General features: G+C 40.3%; 1 protein-coding gene across 1 annotated transcript in view; it reads right to left on the reverse strand.

Annotated features, from left to right (window-relative positions):
- LOC123503214 (putative polypeptide N-acetylgalactosaminyltransferase 9) overlaps window positions 1-25,662 on the reverse strand; it is a 392,243-nt gene that overhangs the window by 10,172 nt on the left and 356,409 nt on the right. The window contains exons 8-11 of the mRNA XM_045252763.1: window positions 24,514-24,662; window positions 8,720-8,902; window positions 6,643-6,812; window positions 4,762-4,906 (exon numbers count right to left, since the gene is read on the reverse strand). Of these exons, the coding sequence (XP_045108698.1) occupies window positions 4,762-4,906; window positions 6,643-6,812; window positions 8,720-8,902; window positions 24,514-24,662 (647 nt within the window). The remainder of the gene's footprint in view (window positions 1-4,761; window positions 4,907-6,642; window positions 6,813-8,719; window positions 8,903-24,513; window positions 24,663-25,662) is intronic.

The raw sequence follows: 25,662 nt of genomic DNA on the forward strand, positions 1-25,662 counted from the left end.
CACTACAGTACGAAAAAAAAAACGGAAAAAATAGAATCACAAAAATAAATGATAAAAAAAGACAACTAAGGATAAAAAAAAAAAAAAAAAACATTACCAAGATTCACTACAGTACGAAAAAATAGAATAAGAAAATAGGTAATAATAAAGACGACTGAGGATAAAAAAAAATGTAAAAAAAAGCCACAGTAAAAAAACAAAACTCATTATTTTCCAGCTTGAAAAGAAAAGAAAAGAAAAAAATGCCAATAAAAAATAAAACTAGAAAAATAAAAAATGACTAAGGATGATGAAAAAAAAAACAATAAAAATGCCAACGTAAAAACCAAAACTCATTACTTTCCTGCTTAAAGAAAAAAATGAAAAAAAAGAACTACAATTTCTCTGATTACTTTTACATTCACCACTTCAGCACCACCACCACCACCACCACCACCTGTAATCGATTCCAAATTTCTAAACGTAACCAATGTAAAATAATAAACTTAAACTCATTATTTTCCACTATAAAAAACAGAAAAGGAAAAAGAAAAGAGAAACACCACAATTCCTCTGATTAACCACCACCACCAACAACCACCACCACCACCACCACCACCACCATCTGTAACTGATTTTAAATTTCTAAACGTGAACAAAGTAAAAATGAACTCACACCAGACAATTTGAAGCTTCTACACGTATGACCAACCACAAACCAAGACGCGACGAGAGAAAAAGGACAAAAGAGAAAAACAGGAAAAAGGGAAAGAAAAGACGTTAGTTAAACAATAAAAAAAAAAAAATGCTAAATCACTACCAGACAACTTGAAGCTACGAGTATGACCAACCACAAACCAAGACGCGACGAGAGAGAGAGAGAGAAAAAAAAGACAGAAAAAGGGTAAGAGACAAGAAACTATCGCCATTCTCTTTCCAACACCACTACGATGGCTAAATGTTTACCTTCACGCCAGCAACGGAAGGCAGAGAGGGAGTATAAACTTCTTACCGCATTAGACTAAGAAAAAGAGAGAGAGAAAGAGAGAGAGAGGGGAGGGGGAGAACGGGGGAAGACTGACACGACAAGGTGGAATAATGTAATACTTTCGTACTTTGTGACCAGCTAGGAAGGTCGCGTGCTAACCAGGAACAGAGGGAATGAGTATATTGGCAATTTCAAGCAGTTCTTTGACTTTTTCTACGTTTCCATCACCTCGAAGTGTATCATTCTGCCGCAGCTTGGAAGGCCACAAGTCTGAGGTGTACATTGGAGTGCATTAGGAGCGTGAGTGAAGGACGAAAGATGAGGATAAAAAGAGGAGATAAATTAAGGAGGGGTTAAAATAGTGAAGCAGAGGAGGAAAAGAAGTAGAAGTAGTAGTAGCAGTTGAAGTAGTAGTAGTAGCAGTAGAAGAAGAAGAAAATGATTGAAGTACAGAAATCAACAGCCACACAAAAAACAACTAGAAAAAAAGGACAGAACAAGAAATAGAGAGGAAGCGACATAACATGAACGAAGTAAAACAAGATAGAAAAAGAACAACAACAAGGACTAAACAAGAACAATACCCAATAAATCTTTAATAACCTCTCAATCTACCATATAAAAATAGAAAAAAGAAGACGAAGAGTAAGAAAAAGAAGAAAAAGATGAAAAAAAGAAGAACGAAAAAAAAAAACAAGAAGAAATATACTAGACACACACTAACACTCACACTCACACACACACACACACACACACACACACACACACACACACACACACCTGATGAAAGACTAGCAGTGGATTAGAGAGTAAAAAGGAGTGAGAATAAAAGAGAGAATGCAACCACTCCCTTGACCTTCTCTCTGACGTGTTATTAGGACGTGTATTGATCTCTTTGTTGGCATGTGCTGACTCTTAGTGCTTGGCGTGCTAATGCTGGTGGCGGCGGTGGTGGTAGTGGTAAGAATGTGTGTGTGTGTGTGTGTGTGTGTGTGTGTGTGTGTGTGTGTGTGTGTGTGTTTCTTTAATATGATTGAGTTATGGTCTTTATTCTGTCGTTTTATTGCAAATTGTCGTTTTTTCTCCATAAATTTATGTTTGAGAGAGAGAGAGAGAGAGAGAGAGAGAGAGAGAGAATCCAGTGATGTGGTAATATTTTCTATGTGTAGCTAAGACTATTTAATTTCAAAGAAGAGGAAGAATACGTAACGAAACCAAATTTTTAAACATTCCTGCTGATCTTTCTTGTGCCTTCACCACTCCAGGGAAAGACGCGACTCTGAAAACAAGCCAAGTAAATCAGACACGTTGCTGATTTTAGGTTTTGCTGGTTTTTTTTTTCTGACTCGCGTCTTGAGACTCGCGAAATAAATAATTAAAAGATCACTAGTTTGCAATTTAGTCATCTTTGCTATTTATTTATTTATTTACTTATTTATTTAGGGTGTTTTTGGGGAATGTGGTCAGACAGATGGACTTCGCTGTTTTGTTTTGTTTTGAACCTTACAAACCAAATAAATGACAACCACCTAGCAATTGTTTTTAGTCAAATAATAGCTCGATTTCGCTATTGTGTTTGTTCTTAACCTTACAAAACAAATAAAATAAAAAGTTCACTATCTTGCAATTTAGTTATCTTTGCTATTTATTTATCTATTCATTCATTAGTGTGTTTTGGAGGAGGGTGATCATATGAGATGGGTTTCGATGCTTTATTTGTCCTGAGATGGGTTTCGATTTGTCCTCAACCTTACGAAACAATGAAATAAAAGGTCACAAGCTTGCACTGTAGTCATCTTTGCTTTTCATTTATTTATTTAGGTGGATTAGAGGGAAGGTGGTGAGATAATAGATGGGTTGAGCTACTGTGTTTGTTGTGAACCTTACGAAACAATGAAAAGGGCACTCTCTTGGAATTTAGTCATCTTTGCTATTTATTTATTCATTTCTGGGGTTTTTGAGGAAGTCAGACGAGAGATGATATAGAATAAACCGTCTTCTCTTTTATTTGTCTTAATATCTTTTTGTGATTATCTTCTCCCTCTTCTTCCAATTTACTTATTATCTTTGCTATTTATTTATTAATTTGGGGGGGGGGGGCGGTGTCTGTGGAATGGTATAGAATGAATTGTCTTCTATTTTATGTCCTAATATTTGTTGTGATTATCTTTTCTCCCTCTTCTTGCAATTTAGTTATCTTTGCTATTCACTTTCGGGGGTTTGGAGGAAGTTAGACGAGAGATGGAATGGTATAGAATGAACTGTCTACCTTCCCTTTTATTTGTCTTCTTGATATCTTTTTGTGATTATCTTTTCTTCTTCTTCTTGTAATTTAGTTATCTTTCCTATTCACTTATTCATTTGTGGGATTTGGGGGAAGTCAGACGAGAGATGGTATAGAATGAGCTGTCTGTCTTGTATTTTATTTGTCTTCTTAATATCTTTTTGTAATTATCTTTTTCTTCCTTTAAGTGGGAGGAGGAGGAGGAGGAGGAGGAGGATAGGAAAGGAGTAACAGCAACATACTGAACAATCCTTTTCATTTCTTTCATTTCTTTTCCCTTTCTCTTTGGTCACTGGTGAGATTCCTTGGCTGGAGAAACAAACGAGACTAAAGTAAACCAACGCAATAACAATAAAAATGAATCAGTAAATAAATAAATAAATAAATAAATAAATAAACTAAGGCGTCGTAGCACTTAAGATCACACGCTGACACAAACTTGCCCTAAGGTTCAAAGTTCCGTTGCTCAGTACGTGATAATCGCCTTAATGGTACGAGAGAGAGAGAGAGAGAGAGAGAGAGAGAGAGAGAGAGAGAGAGAGCATACAAAACCCACAAACAGAACCCTCCCATTCCCACAAAATAAAGAAAACGAGCAATGGATGACATGAAGACCTAAAAAGACCACAAGATAAAAAATAAATAAACCTCAGAGAAAGAACCCCACATTCTCCCCCGAATAGAACCTCAAATAGAACCTTCCCTACCAAGAACCAAGGCCAGTAATCTGAAACGCTCTGCTCTCTCACCACGACTGTCTTCAAAAGCTACAGAGATGACTAACCGGGTTCTAAAGAGCGTTTCTCCTGTTCATCATGTAGAAATCTTGTTAATCTGTCACTAGAACCATAAAAAACACCAAGAACTAGTGTACCTTTACTATGACTATTTCTTTTTAAAGGGCGCAGAGATAATTGACCAGGTTTTCAAGTGTTTCTCCAGGTAATATTGTAAAAATGTTCTTAGTTTCTCTATAACCGTAAAAACACTTGAAAACCCGTGGCATATCAACTAGTCCTTTTCAAAGTAGATAGTAGGGTTGTTAATATTCTTTCTCGTTCATAACAAAAAAACTTATTAATTTATCACTAAAACAACAAAAAATCTTAATTTCTCTATAACCGTAAAAACGAACTTAAAAATCCTGTGTCATATCATCTAGAGTCCTTTTCAAAGTAGATAGCAGGGTTGTTAATATTCTCTCCCATTCATGACACAGAAATCTTATTAATCTACCACCAGAACAGCAAAACCACTCCTATAAACCCGTATCACTTCCCCTACAACCTTCTGAAAGCAGTCGAGGTACGGCACGGCAACGTTTCAGAATACAGACCTCAAAACAAGTAAGAACAAGTTATGTAGACAGCTGAACAAACACCCTACAACTTGAAACCCTTGTTAGCGAAGCGAGACAGAGGGAGAGAGAAACCCACAGCCCACGTTCAGAGAGACCTAGCAACCAGCGACCGTACCTCACCATCTGGCACTGGTACTGGCTGGCACTTACCTCCCCGGATGCCACAGCGTCTCCCGGCACGAAAAGCTCTGGGTACACGTTGTCCAGGTACCACTTGAACGACTTGCATTTCAGGTTCTCACGCAGTCTCTTCCTCTCACTCACGTCCCCGAAGTCTCCCTGAAAGGTTCCGAATGTGTTACTTTGCTTCACTGCACGGAGAGGAAGAGAGATCGAGAAAGAGAGTGAGTTCTGTTAATTATTGATGAATGTGAAGAAAAGAGTAAAAGTAGAAGAGTAGATATTGATACTGTGGAAGAGATAAGTTAAGGAAAAGAATTGGTGTGGTTTTACTTTGTTTACTGCACAGAAAGGAGAGACTGGAAAAATAAATGACGGTATGTGAAAAAAAAAATTATGAATGTGAAGAAAAGAGTAGTAGAAGAGTAAATACTGATATTGAGGAAAAGAGCAGTTAAGGAAAAGGTTTACTGTATGTTCTTTTGATTCACTGCACTGAGAGGAAGAGAGATCGAAGAACAAAAGCGAGTTCTGTTAATTATTGACGAATGTGAAGAAAAGAGAGCAAAGGTAGAAGAGAGGTACTGATATTGTTGAATAGAGGAGTTAAGGAGAAGATTTACTATGTGTGTTACTTTTGGTTATTGCAGAGAGAAGAGAGACTGGGAAAAACAAAAAGAAAAGTGAAAAAATATTAGTGAATGTGAAGAAAAGACGGCAAGAGTAAAAGAGAAGATATTGATATTGTGGGAAAGAGGAATTAAGGGAAAGGTTTGGTGTGTGTTTGAGTCACTGCACGGAGAGGAGAGATTGTGAAAAGAATATCCGAGCAAGTGAAGAAAAAAAAAAAGATGGGTGTGAAGAAAAGAGTAAAAGATAAGAGAACAAAAGGAAGAACAAAAATGATAGGAAAAATACTTAAGGAAGACAGAGGAAGGAAAATATTTAAGAAAGACGGAAAAACGAAAGAAAAAAACTGAAAAAGCAGGAGAAAAACAACTAAAGCATAAAAAAAAAAATACACACAGAGAGAGAGAGAGAGAGAGAGAGAGAGAGAGAGAGAGAGAGAGAGAGAGAGAATCAGAAGATCTATATACAGCGAGCGAACCAAAGGGACAGAAAAACAAGTAGCCTACAGTACATTTTCATAGACATCCCGTTTTCTGTTCGTTCCCCCAGCGCAACATGACAGGATTTTACGGCCGCGCGAGTAATGGTTTTGTTGGGGCGTATAAAATTCCACGTGAGGCAGCCAGGAGGAAAGGACCCGCTCTGCTGCTAACGCCCATTTAAACCAAGGAGAGACCAACGCTGGGTGTGTATGGGAGGGAAAGGAGACCAGAGCTGGGTTTTAAAGGGACGCTTAGGTAAATGTTGAAATTCCTTGTGAACTCTGCGGTTATGAGTGGATATTAGAGGAGATGGGGGGGGATAGGAGGAATATAGAGTCAAAATAGCAACAGTGAGCTTCTTTTGCTACTTGTGGGAGAGAGAGGATAGTAAAAGAAGAAGGAGGAGGAGGAGGAGGAGGAAAGGAGGACGAGGAGGAGAGGTGGTGACAATAATAATAATGGATAGTGGAAGTGGAAGACGACAGGTGGGTACAATTATAATGATGACAATAAAAATGAGACACAAGAGGAGGAAATAGTTTAAACGATTCCAATTGAAAGAAGAAAATGAAGAAAAAGAAGAAGAAGAAACACCAAAAAAACATATTAATCTGTTTCTAAACGTTACCTGTCTCTCGAAAATAAAGAAGGAAAACAAACGAAAAGAAAAGAAACAAAACACCTACTGAAGAAAAAAAAAAAAAATAATAATAATAATAACAATGACATGGAAAACACCACCACCATCACCACCACCAACCAACCAACCCCAACAAAACATTACCAGGTCAAATCCAATCTCTCGTAGTAGTATTTCTTGTACTCGTCCAGCCACACCTCTGCCAGACGGATGGAGTTCCTCTTTAACACGTTCACTCCAGACCTCCACTTGTAGGGCGAACGTTTCCTGAAGATGTGGCCCACGTGGGAGCAAGGCACGATCTCCAGGGTGCCTCCACACATCCACGTCTGCGGGGGAAGAAGGGAGTGAGTCGCGAGAGAGGAGAGAAGGGAGAGAAGGAAGGGGAGAGTTAGTTGGCAGTGATTTTGTTGGTTTAGAGGATATTTTGAGGTGAATTAAGGGACGTGAATGAGTGAATAGTGAGTGTAAGGAGTGTTTCTAAGAGTTTTAAAGAGTGTGAGGTAAAAAAATGAGTTAGTGTGCGCAGTCAGTGTAGGAAAGAACAAAATAGGTAAGTGGGCAGTAATTTTGTTGATTACGTGGATATTTTGAGGTGAATTAAGGTAGATGAGTGAATGAATAGTGAGTGTAAGTAGTGATTTTAAGAGTTTTAAAGTGTGTGAAATGAAAAAAAAATGAGTTAATGTAGGCAGTCAGTGTAGAAAAGAACAAAATGAGTAAGTGCGCAGTTTGTTTATTCAGTGGATATTTTGAGGTGAATTAAGGTACATGAGTAAGTGAATAGTGAGTGATTTTAAGGGCCTAAAGATTGTGAGGTAGAGAAAATGAGTTTGTTTGGGTAAAATATGCATCACAGTACTGAAGAGGTTGACATTTGATTCTCTGATGTATACTAAAGCAACTGTGGCCATATTTTTTCCGTACGGCATTATAAAATTGTATTGGTTATCATAATAATTTTTTTCATTATAGATAAAGACAAACAAAAAGTAAAACAAGGCAAAACAAAAATGCTCAAGAAAAATGGCTAAGATAGAATAAAAGTCTTTCCTATAAAAAAAAAGAAAAAAAAAGAAAGAAAAAGGAAAGGAGTCAAAATATTATCCAAAACTGTGTGTGTGTGTGTGTGTGTGTGTGTGTGTGTGTGTGTGTGTGTGTGTGTGTGTGTGTGTGTGTGTGTGTGTGTGTGTGTATCTGTCTGTGTCTGTGTGTGTGTATCTGTCTGTGTCTGTGTGTGTGTATCTGTCTGTGTGTGTGTTTGTGTCTATCTGTCTGTGTGTGTGTGTGTCTATCTGTCTGTGTGTGTGTGTGTGTGTGTGTGTGTGTGTGTGTGTGTGTGTGTGTGTGTGTGTGTGTGTGTGTGTGTGTGTGTGTGTGTGTGTGTGTGTGTGTCGCTTGTTACTGGAAGCGGTTAGTTGGTTAGGTTTAATGGTTGGCTTGGGCTTAATGGCTTGTGGGACGCGGGGCGAGGGTGGCACTACTGTTCTCCGGGGGAAGGTGTAGGAGTGTACCTGTGCACGCGGTGTGAAATTACAGGTAGGGGGTGACACTTAGGGGAGGAGAAGGAATATGGGGAGTGGGAATGGTGTTGGAGGAATGTGGGAAGAGGGGAAGAGAGAGAGAGAGAGAGAGAGAGAGAGAGAGAGAGAGAGAGAGAGAGAGAGAGAGAGAGAGAGAGAGAGAGAGAGAGTATAAATCTTTATCTCCTCTTCCTCCTCCTCCTCCTCCTCCTCCTCCTCCTCCTCCTCCTCCTACTACTACTACTACTACTACTACTACTTTTATTATACGTTTGACACAGGTAAAAAAATATGAAAAATAGAAAATAAGGCAGAACATAACACTATATCAATAAAAATATACATACTCCTACTACTACTACCAATACTACTGCTACTACTACTACTACTACTATTATCACTACTACTTATTTATCCTCCTTCTCTTATGAATACAGAAAACCAATAAAAGTACAGCAAACTAAGAAAACAAGCTAAAACACAACCTAAGCATGTCCCTATATATCCTTTGGCTAATTCTATCGGCTCTTTAAGGGGACTGGCAACTGAGTGGGCCTTTTTTTTTTTTTATTTCTTTATATTTCTGTTGCTCTTGGCCAGTCCTCCTCTCTTACAAAAAAATAAATTAATAAAAAAAAACTAAACCTACTACCACCACAACTACAACAACAACAACAACAACAACTACTACTACTACTACTACAACTACCCACCTTGAAGGACAGCTCAAGGTTCTCGCCGCCCCAGATGTCGAAGCCTGAGTCGTAGGTGCCAAGGCGCTCGAAGAAAGCCTTATCGATGGAGAAGAGACCGCCTGCCATAGTGGGCGATCGCACTGGCTCGGCGGGGTGCTGGTGGCGTGCTCTCTCCTTACTCGGAATGGCGTGCCAGTTGAACTACAGACACGCACACACACACACACGCAGGTAGCATACGGACACATACAGAGGCAGAAGCAAACACACACACACACACACAAACACACAGGGAGGAATTAAAGTACATTAGTTACGTTTCTTTAGAGTTGTGTAGGTTTTATAAGAAAGTTATGTGTATGAATGGTTGTGATGAGTGATAGGATTAGTTTGTGTTGAAGTTTGATTTGTTTTAAGACTAAGGAGTTTATGTACGTGAATGGTGGTGATGGATGGTCGGCTGAAAAACAAAGGGTCGTTAAGAATGTTATGAAGTGTTTGTTGTTGCTTTTTTTTTTATATGAATTTACATAATGAAGAATGATCGGGTACAAAATATGACAAAAAAAATAATGGACTGATGATAATAGAAAAAAAAAAACTAATTGATCTAAACATGTGATGTATAAAAGATCTCATGAAACACACATTGCAATAACTTCAACAAAAACATTAACAACAACAATAAATAAATAATAGTAATAAAGACAGTATGTGTAAGTGTAAGGTCAAGCATGGAAACATTAACTTTATTCTTTGGAACTTTAATTAAGATGCAAAAAAAAAAAAAAAAAAAACAGGATTAGGAGGGTCAGGCAGGTGTTTTGGAGAGGTGTAATGAGGAACACGCATGATAGACAGGTGTGTAATGGGAAACAAGAGGGGAGCGACAGGTGTACCGGTAACATGCATAAAGAAACAGGTGTGGAACAGGTGTGGAAAGGTGTGAAGTGTGGAAACAAGAATAGTGTAACAAGGGAGATGTTAACTAAATGACTGACTGACTGATTGTTTAACTGACTAACTGATTGACTGACTAATTAACTAAGGATCATATATCAAAACACTTCTATCTGCACTTCTACTTTCAAAAGGCTCTAGATTTTTTTTATACCATGTGGGCTTTTCACAGGAATTTCTGGGCTAAAGGGCATAACTTTTTAGGGTACTTCCTATCTCAAAGGCCACCCGCTAGGAAACCGTTGCCCCGAGTGAGAAAGCCCAACCTACACTCGGACCGTGGAGAGGATTCGAACCCGTGCGCTTGGAGACCCCTCGGACCCCAAAGCACGCATGGTTCCACTGCACCACGGCGGAATATAGGTTTGGACGATGTTTTTTTCTAATTTGTGTGACGGATTAACATTTCTATATTATTAACATGAGAAACACATGAATATCCATCTAATTGAATAATGCTTTTTTTCTGGTTTTAGTGGCAAATTAGCGACATTTTTTCATTATAAACACGAGAAACACTCATGAAAATCGGTGTAGTTGAACGTACGCGAGTTTCAATAATGTTTTTTTTTCTTATTTTAGTGACAAATTAACAACATTTGTGCATTATTAACACGAGAAGCTCATGAAAATTCAGTTAATTAAACGTACATGAGTTTTTAATGTTTTTTCTGATTTTAGCGACAAATTAACATTTCCACATGATGAACTCGAGAAATACCCACGAAAATTTAGCTACACGAGTTTTTAATGATTTTCTTCAGGTTTTTAATGACGGATAAACATTTCCACATGATGAACACGAGAAACACTATTAAGAACCAGGCTAATTGAAAATATAAGAGATTTAAGCGAAATTTTCCTGGTTATAGTGACAAATTAACGTTTTACATGATTAACACAAAAAACACTATTGAGAATCCTTTGAGTTTTTATGAGAATTCTTTTAATCATCTCTGTGGTCTTTGAAAATAGCCGTGGTGAGAGAACAGTGCTTTTATGAGTACAGGTAAGGAAGGGTGTGGTGTGGGAAGAACTGAAGTAATGTGAGGTGAGGTGAGGTGAGGTGAGGTTAGGTTAGGTTAGGTTAGAATGGAACATGTATGAGATAAGGCCACCTGATTGTGCTCTAGTGTGGTAGAGGTGTGTGGTAGTGTGGTGGGGTTAAGTTTGGTTGCATAATAAAATCCAAGAAGGGTGGTTTAAGATTCATGAAGCCAAGCATGAAGCAAAACAAAGAAGCATGCACAAGTTAAACCCCATACGGTGCAGCAAACACACACACACGCGCGCGCGCACACACACACACACACACACACACACACACACACATACACACATGAACACACACATGCAGCAACAAAATATGTGCATAAAACAAACAACAAACAAAATATATTACTAAATTGATCACACACAAGTTTACGCGTGAAATATCAGTCAATTCAACATTCGCTGGTGATTTACAGAGCTCAGGGACATGAAAAAAAATAAGATCACAATGCGCAATCCATAATCAATCTACTCACAACACACGGTAAACAAAAGAGCATCTACATATGATACAAAATGAAACAAAGGAGGATCTACTTACAATACAAAATAGAAACAAGAGACCATCAACTTAAATATACGAGAAATAGAAGCGCACCCACTCAAACATAAAAAAAAAAAAAATAAATAAAGTAACAGGAGAGAAATGACATGTGTAGAGAGATAAACAAGAGCATCTGGTTACCGGATAAAACAAAAGAGCATCATTTTAACGCACATTAAAAAAAAGAAAGAAAAAAAGAAACAACCGAGACATTTTCGAAAGATTACTGCGAAACAAAACCAATGGAAAATAATAGAAAAAAAAGAAAAAAAAAATACAAAACCATAAAAGAAAACGGGTCGAAAAGGGTAAACTGCACGAAACTCAAAAGGAAGAATAATTTCAATGACTATTTTAAAAGCAAACGGTCAAGAAACATTCAATAAGTAAACAAATGACGATAAAATTGACCGCGAGTGTCTGAAAACGAAAATTCTGACAAAATACGATAACAGCGAGAGAGAGAGAGAGAGAGAGAGAGAGAGAGAGAGAGAGAGAGAGAGAGAGAGAGAGAGAGAGAAACCAAGAAATAAAACAAGTTAAGTTCGAGAGTTAGGAAACTGACTGGAAATAGAGTGAAGGGAGGGGGGAGGAAAGAGGAGGAAATTGAGGGGGGGTTGGAGGAAACTGAGAAGGGAAATTGAAGAGGGGGGAGGAGGAAATAAAGGTTGGTCTGAGCTGAGGGGAAAAGATGGAGAGGGGAGGGGATGACCAGTATGACATTTGTGAGGGAGGGGAGAAGGGAGGGGAGAGGGGAGGAAAGGAGGAGAGAGGAAGGGAGAGGAAGAGGTAAAAGATGAAGGAAAGGAAGAAACGAGGGAGGAAAAGAGGAAGGAACTTGAACATGGAGGGAGGGAGGGAGGGAGGGAAAAGGGGGGAGGGAGAGGGAGGGAGGAAAAGCGGACGGGAGATAAAAGATAAAGGCAGGGAGGGAGGGAGGAAGAGGAGAAAAGTGAGGCAGAAAATTATATGAGAGAGAGAGAGAGAGAGAGAGAGAGAGAGAGAGAGAGAGAGAGAGAGAGAGAGAGAGAGAGAGAGAGAGAGAGAGAGAGAGAGAGAGAGAGAGAGAGAATTAGGAAAAGAAATATAGAGGGTGGAGAAACGACAGCAACGAGGAGGAGGAGGAGGAGGAGGAGGAGGAGGAGGAGGAGGAGGAGGAGGAGGAGGAGATATAAGTAGAACAAAAGTAAGAACAAGACCATGAATAAGAGAATACAAGGACAAAAATGAGAAACAGAAGAGAAGAAGGAAAAAAGGAAAACAAGAATGACAAGGAGAACGTAAAACAAACGAAAAACGAAGAACAAGAAAATACGAGAACGAAAAAAAGACGAAGAACAAGATCAAAGAAAAATTTAAAAGACTGAAAAAAATAAAAGGAAGAAAAATTTTTATTCGACTGAAAAGATTGAAAAGAAAAGGCGGAGAATAATTTTAAGAGTGAAAAAAATGGAAAAAGAAATAGATAGAAAAAAGGCGAAGGAAAATTTTAAAAGACTAAAATAAAAAAAAAAATTAAGAAAAAGCCCAAAAGATAAATTGTTAAAAGACTGAATATACAAGAAAACTCAAGAAACCTAAGGAAAATTTCTAAAAGACAAAAAAAAAAAAAAATAAAATAAAGAGACACGTAATACTCAAAATACCTGAAGATTCCAATCAAATCCTCCGACGGCCACGAAGGAGGAGTAGGTGTATTCTAAAGTGTCGTCGCTTATCACGTCAATAACAGGAGTGACGGCAGAGGTCCAGTTACGTCCAATGCGATCTAGTAGCGGCTCCAGCCAACCTACAGTGAAGGGCGGGGAATCCAGTAACCTACCGCCGCTCCCTCCTCCTCCTCCTCCTCCTCTTAACCCCTTCAGTACCAAGAACTCACTGCCCACCGCCGCTCCTGCTTCTCTTAACCCCTTCAGTACTAAGACGAATTAATTCTACTCTACCGTTTTCTTTTTCTATTTCTTTTGGTCTAAGTGTTTCTAATTTTCCTATTTTCCTTGTAACTTAATTTTTTTTCTTTTCGTTTTTTTCTTTATATCTGACTTTTCCCTTTTTTTTCCTTTGATCTGTATCTGTCAGTATTTTTTAGCTTTTTTTTAAATGTAACTTTCTAATTTTCCATTTTCTTTGTAACTTTCATTTTTCTTTTCGTTTTCATTTTATATCTGACCATTTTTTTCCCCTTTCCTGGATCTGTTTATGTATTCTTTTTTTTAGCTTTCTTTTATTTCTAACTGTTTCTGATTTCCCATTTTCTTTGTGTAACTTTCTAATTTATATAGGGCCTATATATGTATATTTTTTATCTTAACTATTTCTATTTCTTTGAGTTTTATTTTAGTCTGTAACGGTTTCTAATTTCTCGTTTTCTCTAACTTTTTCTAATTTAATTATTTTTTTTACTTGTAACTGTTCGTATATCTTTTATTTCCTTTTTAACTATAAATGTTTCAAAATATTCCTTTTTTTTCTGTTTCTAATTTCTTTTCTTTGTATATCTCTCTAATTTATCAGTTTTCCTTGATCTCTAACTATTTCTAAGTTTTATCCTTTTCTTTTTCTTATTTGTTGTTCCTAATTTTCTTTTTTCTTTGTTGACTTCCTATTTCTCGTTTTCTTGCTATCAAGTGTTCTAATTCAAATATCACTAATGCTTTTCTTTATTACTGTACTCGTGTCACGAAATCCCTGGTGACATTTGACAATAAGGGGAAATATTAACTAACTACTACCTAATCTCGTTTACTTGTATTTCAACTCACTTTTCTACCTTATTTGCATTTCAACTCGCTTTTCTACCTTATTTACATTTTTTAAGTTAATTTGCATCTACACGCGTCAAGAACTCAATACTCCCACCATTACAAAGTATTTAACGAGAGAATCACTACCCAGTCAACGAGAAAGAGAAGGACGACTTTCCTACCACCTTATTTACTGATGTTTCACTTTGACTAACAAGAAGTCACATTCACGAACTTTTCAGAGAGACTTTAATTCTCTGGTGATTTTCTCTTTTCTTTTACTGTTATTTGGCGCATCATTCCGCTATCACAAACCTCTCGACGTCTTTCTTAATTGTCCAACAAAATACCTGGACATACCTTCTCATTTCCTTTCTTTTTTCGACAGACGCTCTTAGTTAATTCATCTATTCATCTTTTGTGATGGTTGGTAAATTTGTCACAGTCGAAGAGTGTCTGCATTTTGTTCAGGGCTTTTAGTGGAGTCATTAAATGTTTTTCCTGTCTTGTATTCCCAATTAATTAAGTCTAAGTGTTTCTCTCATTTTGTATCTCTAATTTACTGGCGGTCCTTCTGTATGCTTTTAACATATATTCTCTTGTTATCGCCCGTATTTCATCTATTCATTCCTTTTTATAGTCTTTTCATAGCCCTTGCCTCTTATTTAGTGAAGGCTCGTAAATTTGTCAGTGCCTAAGCGTGTGTCTATTTTGTTCAAGGCTTTTAGAGAAATCATTAAGTGTTTTTCCTGTCTTGTATTTACTGCCAGTTCTTCTGCATGTGGTTTTAGTATATATTCTCTTTTTAGCGCCCGTATTTCATTTATTTATTCCTTTTTTGTGGTCTTTTTCTTGCCCTTCGTCTCTTATTTAGCTAGGGCTCGTGAATTTGCCAGTGCCTAAGCGTGTCTATTTTGTTTAAAGCTTTTAGTGGAGTCTTTAAGTGTTTGTCTCGTCCTGTATCTCCAATTCACTGACTGTCTTTCTGTATGTGCCTTTAACTTTTATCCTCAATCCTCCTCTAGTTTTGTTGTTAACGCTCGTATTTCATTTATTCACTCCATTTTAATAGTCTTTTCTTGCCCTTTGCCTCCACTTAGTGATGGTTCGTAAATTTACCAATGTTTAAGCGAGTCTATTTTGTTCAGTGCTGTAAGTGAAGCTATTAATTCTTTTTCCTGTCTAGTATTCCCAATTCACTGCCAGTCTTTCTGTGTGCACATATATTCTCAATCCTCTTCCATTTTGTTGTTAACGCTCGTAGTTCATTTATTCATTCCTTTTTCTTGCCCCTTGTCTCTTAGTGATGGTTCATAAATTTGTCAGTGTCTAAGCGAGTCACTCTTTTGTTCAAGGATTTTAGTGAAACCATTAAGTGTTTTTCCTGTCTTGTATCTCGAATTTTACTGTTTGTGCTTTTACATGCATCACGACTTTCACTTTGACATTTCCCGGATCGCACTTTTTAGAGACAGCCTACGACATTCGCGACATTTACACCGAGAGACTTTTCAGTGACTTGCCATGTTAAATTTTTCCAAAGGGTATAACATCGAACCTTCACTTCCACGTGCTACGGCGTCCACTCTTAACCAACACTTCCTGCCGCCGCTTCTCTTTCACGCCATGTCACGGATCGGTCTTCACTTCCCAATCTTCCCTTCAACATAATTTCGAGACTTGTTCAGGCTTTATCATTCTGGAGGAGTGAATGTCGAGGGTTTGTTATATTTTTCTAGTATCTGATCATTTCCTGACGGCTTTATTCGTCTTCTGTTTCGGTGTTATTCCTCGTACGAGATTTTTAGAAGTTGAAATTGGTGATAGCAGTAAATGTCACGCCCTTTTGTTTTTTCTCCTTTCTTTTTCCTGGTAAACATTTTATTTTTCATTAGTTTTTGTTTTGTATTCACATCATTATTTCCAAGCAGAAAACTTTCCTCGACCAGAATATTTGTTTTGAAAGCGTAAAAGTAATATCGCTTTTCTCTCTCTCACACATTCACAGGATAATTAAAAGTTACAAAAAATGAAATACCAGAGAGAGAGAGAGAGAGAGAGAGAGAGAGAGAGAGAGAGAATAATAACACAAACTTTCTCATTCTGTTCATCATCTCTCTCGTCTCTGTCCATCATTAACCTTTCATCAAGTGTGAATAATTGAAATGATACTCTTCTCTCTTGTATTCAGTAAAGAACGTGTGTGTGTGTGTGTGTGTGTGTGTGTGTGTGTGTGTGTGTTTACGTCAAAGCAAAGTAGATTGAATTATTTAACAGCATTTAACTCATCTTCTTTAATGTATTCTCACAACGACGCGCCCTAAAGAGACATAACGCACACACACACACACACACACACACACACACACACACACACACACACAACTCGAGCATTAGTGTGAATAATGGAACACATGACACAGAAACGCATATTAAACGAAATACGAAAAAAAATTAAAGAAAACGACTTAAAAAGAAAATGGGAAAAGAATCATCACAAACTCCTACAACTTTTCTGAATGTTGCGATGCGAAATGGGCTTACTTTCTCTTTTTCTTTCGTTTTTCTCTCTTTTTCCTTCGCTCTTTTGTTTTGTGAGGCGCTCAATTTTTTTTTTATGCATTCAAATCGTGCCTTAAGTTATGGAGTGGAAATATTTGCAGTTATTTATCTATTGCGAGAGAGAGAGAGAGAGAGAGAGAGAGAGAGAGAGAGAGAGAGAGAGAGAGAGAGAGAGAGAGAGAGAGAGAGAGAGAGAGAGAGAGAGAGAGAGAGAGAGAGAGAGAGAGAGAGAGAGAGAGAGAGAGAGAGAGAGAGAGAGAGAGGATGTACAAACGAACAGAATGAAAGAAGGTAAGAAGGAAGAGAATATGAAAAAAAATAAAAACAGGAGGAGGAGGAGAGAGTAACTGGCCCTCTCTACACCACAAGTTTTTACAACACCCAAGTCTCCACACTATACCAGTACCCAGAATGCACTCGTACTACAAAAACAGAATGAAAAAAATAGTAACACCATAGAAAGATAAGAAAAAAAAGAAAAGGGAAAAAAGGAGAAAAGATTAAAGGAAAAGAGGAAAAAAGGGAGTAGGAGATGAAAAAGGAGGAGGAACAGATAGGAAAGGAAGAAAGGGAAAACAAGAAGAGATTGGAAGGGAAAGAAGAAAAGAAAGTAGACTGGAAGAGAAAGAAAAGTAAAAGAAAAAAAAAGGAGTAAGAGGAGAATGAAAAGGAAGGAAGGGGGTAAGAGGAAAGTTAAAGAGAAAGAAATAGTAAGAGGACATTGGGAGGGAAAATAAGTAAAAGAAGATTTGAAGATTTGGAGGAAAAAAAAGGAGCAAAAGAATGTTTGAAGGGAAAGAGAGGAGGAAGAGGAGGAGGAGGAGGAGGAGGAGGAGGAGGAGGAGGAGGAGGAGGAAGAGGATACAGTCACACACGAAGATATACTACATAGCAAATACAAAACTACAAGAACACAACTACTGAAGCTTCAAATCCCCACAAAAAATGAACCGAAACCCCGAAACGGACACAACCAAGTCGATCAAATGAAGATTTTTTCCCGAACGAACAAGCCACAAAACTACTGCAGTCCACATTTTCTTCACCCTTTACGTAAGATTAGATTAGACTGTGATGGGATTATTTAGTAAGACAATCCTCACACTCTTCCACACACACACACACACACACACACACACGTCAAAAAGATAAAGTTTAGGCATAATCAAGCGAGTCTTTTTGAAACGTAAGGAATAAGAAAGCGCTTTGTTTTGAAATGAATTGCTTAGTGTTGCTAGCGTGGCCTTTAAACACAACAACAACAACAACAACGACGAAAAGAGACCAAGTTTAGCATCAAATTTCACTCTAAAAGGCATGAAAGGGAATATCGCCGCGTCATATTTCACTTTACAAAATATACACAAACCTTCAAACCAACATTTTTTCTTTTTTTATTATTTCTAAGCCATCAAGAAGAATGAAAAAAAAAAGTGACATGTGATTCAGGAAGCTTGATAAAATTTGACAAGGAATATATTCAGCTTTTGAGTTGTTTCTAAGCTTGACGTCTGTCAGAGAAGCGCGGGAAATGTTTGCGAGGAAAAGTTGACATTGCAAGTTCAAAGTTCAAAGCTCAAAGCAATCGTTGGTCGAGAGAAGAACGTTTGATGATGAAAAGTTTAAATTCACTACTTTATTAAGTTTAAATGCGTGAAAACTCTCTAATAGTGAGCGTGAAGCAGCTTGATGGCACTAGAAAATCAAGTGAACGTGGAAGAAAGCTTAATTATAGGAAAGTTCTGGAGCGGACAAGCTTGATTATACTAAGAAAATATGATTGAAGTTTAATTACCATCTTTAAAAACCCAATTCACGAAATCAAAACGCGAAGAAATCTTGAAAAAAAAAAAAACTTGTGGGGAGTGTGAGGACCAGCTTGATTATACTAGAAAGTTTTAACAGATACTCTTTACACCCAAACACACAAAAACTGAACGTAGAAAAGCTTAATTATACTACAAAGTTTGAATTTACTGCTAAAACCCACAAATCAATAAAAACAAGTGAAAGAGGGAGTGGAAAGCTTGAATAGAAGTCTGGCGAGGTGGGAGTGGGCAAGCTTGATATCACTGAGAAGGGATGAAAGTTTAAGGATCACTACGTCACTGCACGGGAGAAAAAGTGATGCGGAACAATAAGAAAGCGAGACGAGCGTACAATGAGTCCCCAGCTGAACCCGCCGACTTGCACGTCCTTGGCCTTGGACATTCTGAGCTGGAAGGTGTCGTCGCTAATGACATCGATGACAGGGCACACCACGTTCGTCGAGTCTCGTGCTATGCGGTCCAGCAGCGGCTCCAGCCAACCTGCGGCGGGAGGCATTCAGTCCCCACTCACTCACTGACACACTGACACACACACACTGACACACACTTTAAGTTACTGCAGTCATTCCAATCTTGTCCTCCAACGGTTCACATCAAATGGGTGTGGCAAACGTCTTTCCATTGATGTTCCCGTGGCTTTCATTTCCAGTTTGCAATATTCTTCTTTCAATGACCTAGAAGTGTCCAGAATGCGAGACACACCTGTTAACACACACCTCCACACACACACTCACCCACGTGCTCCGGAAAACACAAGTCGTGGTGGAGGTGGAAAAATTGATAAAACAAATCTCGCATATGTCGTCCGTCTCCTACACGTGCTGAGGTGTTGTGACGTGCCGGTGTTCCTTCATTCAAGTCAATCGGTGGAGTCGCAAGTCAGACACAAAAACAGACCAGATGCGCCCCGTCCCGTTGAAAACCAGGCAAGTCAATTGGTCGAAAAACAAATCACAGGTGGGAAACAACCAGACGCGTTCCGTACTTTTAGAAACCAGTCAAAACCTCCTACTTCATCAAGGCCTTTATACTTCTCCCTCGTTAAATACTCCAGCGTGTCGTCCTTGATCACGTCTATAGTCGGGCACACCACGTTGCTGCTGCTCCTGGCTACGCGGTCCAGAAGCGGCTCCAGCCACCCTACAGACGAGAAGCGTTCAGGCAACAGTACACTCGCCTCCCAGACCACGACCCACCCAAGGCACTACCGAGGGGCCGAGGGGCGTGGCATCGTGGCCTGGGAACTCACAGGGAACTCCGTACTCTTAAATGTCTTGAAGTCCTTTCATGGTTTTTGATGCAAAGTTAGCGAGTGTTTACAAGGATACTTTCATGGTTATGGGAATAGTTTAACAAGAGTTTGGTTTAACCCCTTCAGTACTGGGACACATTTTTACCTTGAAATTTTTGTACGATTAGACCATTTCATTGACATTAGGAAGGGTCTATGGAGGTCAGAAGATTAATGGCCACAGTCTTCACTATTTTAATCCCCCCCATAAGCTTCTGAAGCTGTATAAAGTCACCAAATAGCAATCAGAATGAATATGAAAACGCGTCATGGTACTCAAGGGGTTAATAGTAATAATAATCAGCTGATACATGTCTTGATGGGAGAGCAAAGCGTTTAAGAATACGGGTCTTTAAAGCACGGAGGGGGAAAGCATAATACACACGATCACCAAGGCTTGTATGTTTTAAGACTCATTATTGGTCTCAGCTTCAATCAGTCAGAACCTTTCACGTCACTGTCTTTTCTCCACACGTTAGTCATTAGAAGCGGTAACACATTCCAGATTATTTGCTTTAGGAGTCGTTCACTCGCCATTCACTCGTTAGCGGTCCATGCACACACACAGGAGCGTCTGAACAAGCAGTTAGGATTGGACGCTCCGGTTTACTCATACGTCGATCTAAAGTTTACACGGTTCCGGTTTATCGGTTTACAAGTGGCGGTGTAGCAGCGTTAGACACCCAATTCCTGAAGCCCGCCACTGCGATGCTCCTGCCGCGGGTTTCTCTTACCTGCAGGCTCCAGTCAAACACGCCCACCTGCGACAGTTCCTTGCTGAAGCTGTACTCAAAAGTGTCATCGTTAATTACGTCTATATCAGGTGTTACCACAGTGTGCGGGTCCCTTGCTACCCTGTCTAGCAGAGCCTCCAGCCAACCTGGCGTGAAGAAGGCACAGGTAAAGTAAAGAGGACAGGTGTGTGTGTGTGTGTGTGTGTGTGTGTGTGTGTGTGTGTGTGTGTGTGTGTGTGTGTGTGTGTGTGCGCGCGCGCTGTAAACAACTAATAAAACACGCGCGAACACAAGAAACCGTCAATGTTGTAGCGCATCCCACACTGTGCCGATCCATCCCATGCATAACCCCGTCAGTCCACCGCAGCGAGGGTCGGAGCACGAAGGACAGGTATGATGAAGAATGGGCGCTTTGAAGTCGTGGAAGCTTGGACTGGTGAGCGAGAAAAGTGAAGCTTGACCAAGGATAACAATGAGGTGGAGTGCGTGATTGGTGAGGGGCGGCGCTGGGAAGGTGGAGGCAGGGTAGAGTAAATTGACACTGGGATGGGAGGGGAAGCATCGTTGAGCGGTACTGAATCACAAAACAGCACAAAATATTCCTGCCACGCAACAAACCCACCACCGAGACAATGGCTCCACGAAATCAATCTCCGATCATCTGAACACACGGATCACGCCTTCCCTTACTTCCAGGTTCCAGGAGAAACCGCCCACAGGTGATATCCTGATGAGCTGGTAGGCGAAGCTGTCATCGGCAATGTAGTCAATTATGGGACACACCACAGCGGTTGAATCTTTTGTTATACGATCCAGCAGCGGCTCCAGCCAACCTGATCACACATACACAGACACGCCAGCTTACACACGCGTTCAGGCCACGGGGGAGATGAAAGGCCCTTGTGATGGGCAGGGACGAGGGGTTTAATTGTCTAGGTAGACGATGGCTGCGGCTAAGTATGGAGATGTATGAGGAGGAAAGAGATGTAACATGATACTTTCTGTTACTCTTGTGGTGTGTGTGTGTGTGTGTGTGTGTGTGTGTGTGTGTGTGTGTGTGTGTGTGTGTGTAGTAAGCCTAGATAACCAGCTGTCTGAAATGCAACCTACACCCGAAGGATTCGAACCCATATTACAACAAGCATCGGGTCCAGGCGTGCACCCTCGGATAAGGCCGGCGCGACGGACACGAGGGTAATAACACGGGATCAGGTCATATCGAGAGCGTCACAGCAACACCCAAGCCAGACAGACTCGGGGGAGATGAAGCAAACTGATCTGAACGCGCTGCTAAAACTCCAAGAAATCTGAGTTTTTAGAGAAGCCAAACACACCACACTGAGTAACAGGATTAACGCCACAACACACAGGACACACTGCCGGCCCATCCCAGGCTACACTCACGGCCTCCACAAGCCACGGCGGGAGCTGGACACGTCACCAGAGTCCAGGGGAAGCTGAATAACACACGGGGGAAGGAGAAAAGTGAAATCCCAACACGAGAAAACAAAAAGGCAGGAGCAGAATCAGACTCTTCTCTCAACACAACACAAACATGGCTGCTAATCTGGTTCCAACACGGCAAATCCATCAGCGTCGCGCCTTACTATGAGATCCCAACTGAAGCCGCCAACATTTGTCCCCGAGGCGTCAGCGTACATGAATTTCAGTGTGTCGTCTGCGATGTTATCAATGACGGGACACACCACAGTGGTCGAGGCTCTTCCTATGCGGTCCAGTAGCGGCTCCAACCAACCTGACCACAGATACACGGTGCTACACTTCTTGGCACATGCGTCAGGATGGAGGAGGGAAGCACTCAAGAGGAAATGGACGCGAGTGGTTGGTCATGTTTGCAGAGGATGAGATTAATGTAGAGCCGTATTCAGAAACGCTTTGCCCTCTCAATACGATTATTTCCAGAGGCTCTAGTTAAAGATACTCATGTTTTTAAGTGTATTTTTATGTTTCTGGTGATGGATTAGCAAAGACTTCTAGTTGATCATAAGGAGAAACTGTCTTGAAAACCCAGGTAGTTGTCTCTCGGGACTTGAGAAACTCTGGTGGTGAGAGCAAGGCGTTTCTGAATATGGCCGATAGAGTGAGGGAGAAAACTTTGCCAAAATATGACAGTAAACATGAGGAAATGAAAAGAGTGAGTGGAAGGGAAACAGAGTACGTCAATAAAGAAAGAAAGGAAGAGGAGTTTACAAAAAGAGCAGAATAATACATAGAGGAGGGAAAAAAGTACTTAAGAGGTAAAGGATCCAATCCTAAAACTCATTCTAAAATCATTCCTCGCTGTAGTGAATAAAAAAGCGTTGCATAGGATTTTGTAAGGGTTCTCTTGTCACTTCCAACTCTTGAATCTTTTCCTTTCAATTATTCCTCCCTGTGGTACATAAGAAGTGACGAAAAGGGGAAATTGAACCGTGCGTGTGTGTGTGTGTGTGTGTGTGTGTGTGGGAGGAGGAACCAACCTAGTGTGTGTGAGGAAGCAACCTAGTATGTGTGTGTGTGTGTGTGTGTGTGTGTGTGTGTGTGTGATTCCAGTAGTAGTAGAGAGAGGGGGTGAGTTACAAGCTACCCTTCATGACACCAGCGTTTTCATCACCCTAAGTATTCGCCAACACAAATCCTCCTCCTCCTGCTGCTCCTCCTCCTCCTCCTCCTGCACACTAATCCAGGGCCCCACCCGCCATTACCTACACCTCGCGGGCTTCAGTGAGTCGAGACACGAACCCTGAACCCTGAGTATGATCCGGTGCTTCATCAGACGGCACTGCGAGGCGGGAATGCAACAGAGTGAGAGCGGAGGTGTTGTTGCTTTACTCTCGCTCGCTCTCGCTCGCTACAGAAATGCGTGCGCCGTTTACATTATCGAATTGTTTTGTTTTCAGGCTTATTTTCGTGTTTTGTTTTAGTTTGTTATTGGCTGTGACTTTTTTGGGGTTCTTGTTTATTTTCTATTTGTTTTGTTGTAATGTTTGTAGTGCGGTGATGTGCTATGCGAGATGCGGGTGCTTTTGTTGTTGTTGTTGTTGTTGTTGTTGTTGTTGTTGTTTTACTGTTTAATTTCCTAGTTTGTATTCGTTAAGGTCCTAATGGGATGGAAAGTGGATGTTTTTAAATTTCCTGTGTGATTTTTCCACCTCTTAATTGTCACAAAGTCATGTTTCGCTCTCAAAAAACTCCCGGAACTTCAAGAAAATCATGTTAAGAATATTTGAAAGCACTCCAAACACCGCTCCAAGTTTAACGAAGAATGAATGGCGTCGTTTTTCATTCTTTGCGAGGTAACGACTAGCGGTAAACCTGAAAATGTAATGATAACAGTGAAGAAAATAAAGCAACACACATTTACACGAATACAATCTGCAAAAAAAGGAAACACACATAAAATAAAACTAATAAAACTAATAAATAAGTAGAATAAAAACAAACTCCGCAAACAGCGAGGACACAATAATTCTAGACAAAATAAACGTAATATCTGGAAAGGAATAACAACAATAATGATAATAACAACAATAATAACTAAAGTATTCTGGGTTATCAGTAAAGCAATATAGTATAAGCACACGCACACACACACACACACACACACACACACACACACACTTCCAGAGCGCCGTGTAAGTAAAGACGATATGTGTAAGTATACTTATACAACTGTACACACAAACATACATACATACATACAGAAAATGCCACCGAGAGAGAGAGAGAGAGAGAGAGAGAGAGAGAGAGAGAGAGAGAGAGAGAGAGAGAGAGAGAGAGAGAGTACTAAATATCCACATGCTGCCAGTGGAAGGGTTAGACGCAAGCAAAATGTGTCCTTCAGTAAGTGGACGTGTTAGGTCACCACAGGGTCGCTAGAGGTCACCCAGGGGTCACAGCGGGTCAGTCAGTGGGGTTACTGCACGGAGCGTTAAGGTCAGACGCTACACACGCTAAACTCATCCGCTAACGCTGAAGAGAGGAGAGTTAGAAGGAAGATGCATTGTCCAGCTTTGTACAGGGACGTTGTGTGGAAGGGCCGAAGTGTTGAGGTATTACATGTGGGCGTCTTGTGGGCGTGAGTCTAAACCACACCTGAAGATTCCAGTCGAAGCCGCCCACATTGACGCCCGTGGAGTCCCTGTAGTGGTACTCAAAGGTGTCGTCTGAGATCACGTCAATGACCGGACACACCACCGTGAGCGGGTCCTTGGCAATGGGCGTCAGCAGAGGCTCCAGCCAACCTACAGGTATGCGAGGCACGGCCAGGTTAATTACAGGGGAGGATGTGAAGGGAAGGGAGTGCCAAGGTGTGGTAGAGACAGGTGCCGACTGGAGCAGTATTGGAGTGACATTATTGGTTTGGACAGGTGGTCATGATTCTGGCAGGTATGACGGTGCCTGGATTGAGGTCAGGATAATGCCAGAGGAAAGACAGGTGAAAATGGACAGTGCCAGAGGCGGGTACCGAAGTGAACAGGTGAGGTTAGGATTGAGACAGGTAATACACTGCCGGGAGAGACAGATGGACAGTATAGTGTTGGTTTGGAGAGGTGAGGTCAGGATACACACATCTAGCAGTGTTGGGATAAAATTCAAGACTGCACTGGGATATGAACACCCTGATCCAGTGCCAATGAGGTCTGCGAAGTGCCAAGGTGCCACGCCCTCTGCTCAATACCTCAGTGATCTTCTTGCTTGATGCTTTTCCAGTGGCAGTGAAGGGCCTCCAGGAAGGGCCATAGTTTACGAGGCACTGAGCTCTTCTCCTCTTCCCCCCTCGCTCCATTCCTCAATATTCAACTCAGCAACGTAAAAAGAAAACGTGGCAGGAAGTTTCAGTATCTATGACGTTTGGGAGGAGAGAAACTTATCCTCCATGGTAGACTTTTCTATTTCCACTCTGTCTTGTCCGCTCGACTGTCCTTCCTTGTTTCTTACACACTCACACTCTCTCACACACACACACACACACACACACACACTCAATGTTTCGTCACGTCATATTTTTCGAGCTTAAAGTAAAAAAATATCGTCTTCTGAGCACTTTTACGTCTGTCTTGTGCTATTTTTCGCTCACTTCTCTGGAAATATGTTGTCCTTTGAAGCTTAGTCCTTGGTTTGTCATTCCTGCGTCACTCAAGCACCTGCGCGTCACTTCTTCACGTCAGAGGTTAGAAAAAAATCATCACTTATAGATACGCGTTCCTTTCCTACGTTTATTTTGCGCTATTTCTGTCTCAG

This window comes from Portunus trituberculatus, chromosome 13, assembly GCF_017591435.1.
Source record: "Portunus trituberculatus isolate SZX2019 chromosome 13, ASM1759143v1, whole genome shotgun sequence".
Classification (NCBI taxonomy): domain Eukaryota; kingdom Metazoa; phylum Arthropoda; class Malacostraca; order Decapoda; family Portunidae; genus Portunus; species Portunus trituberculatus.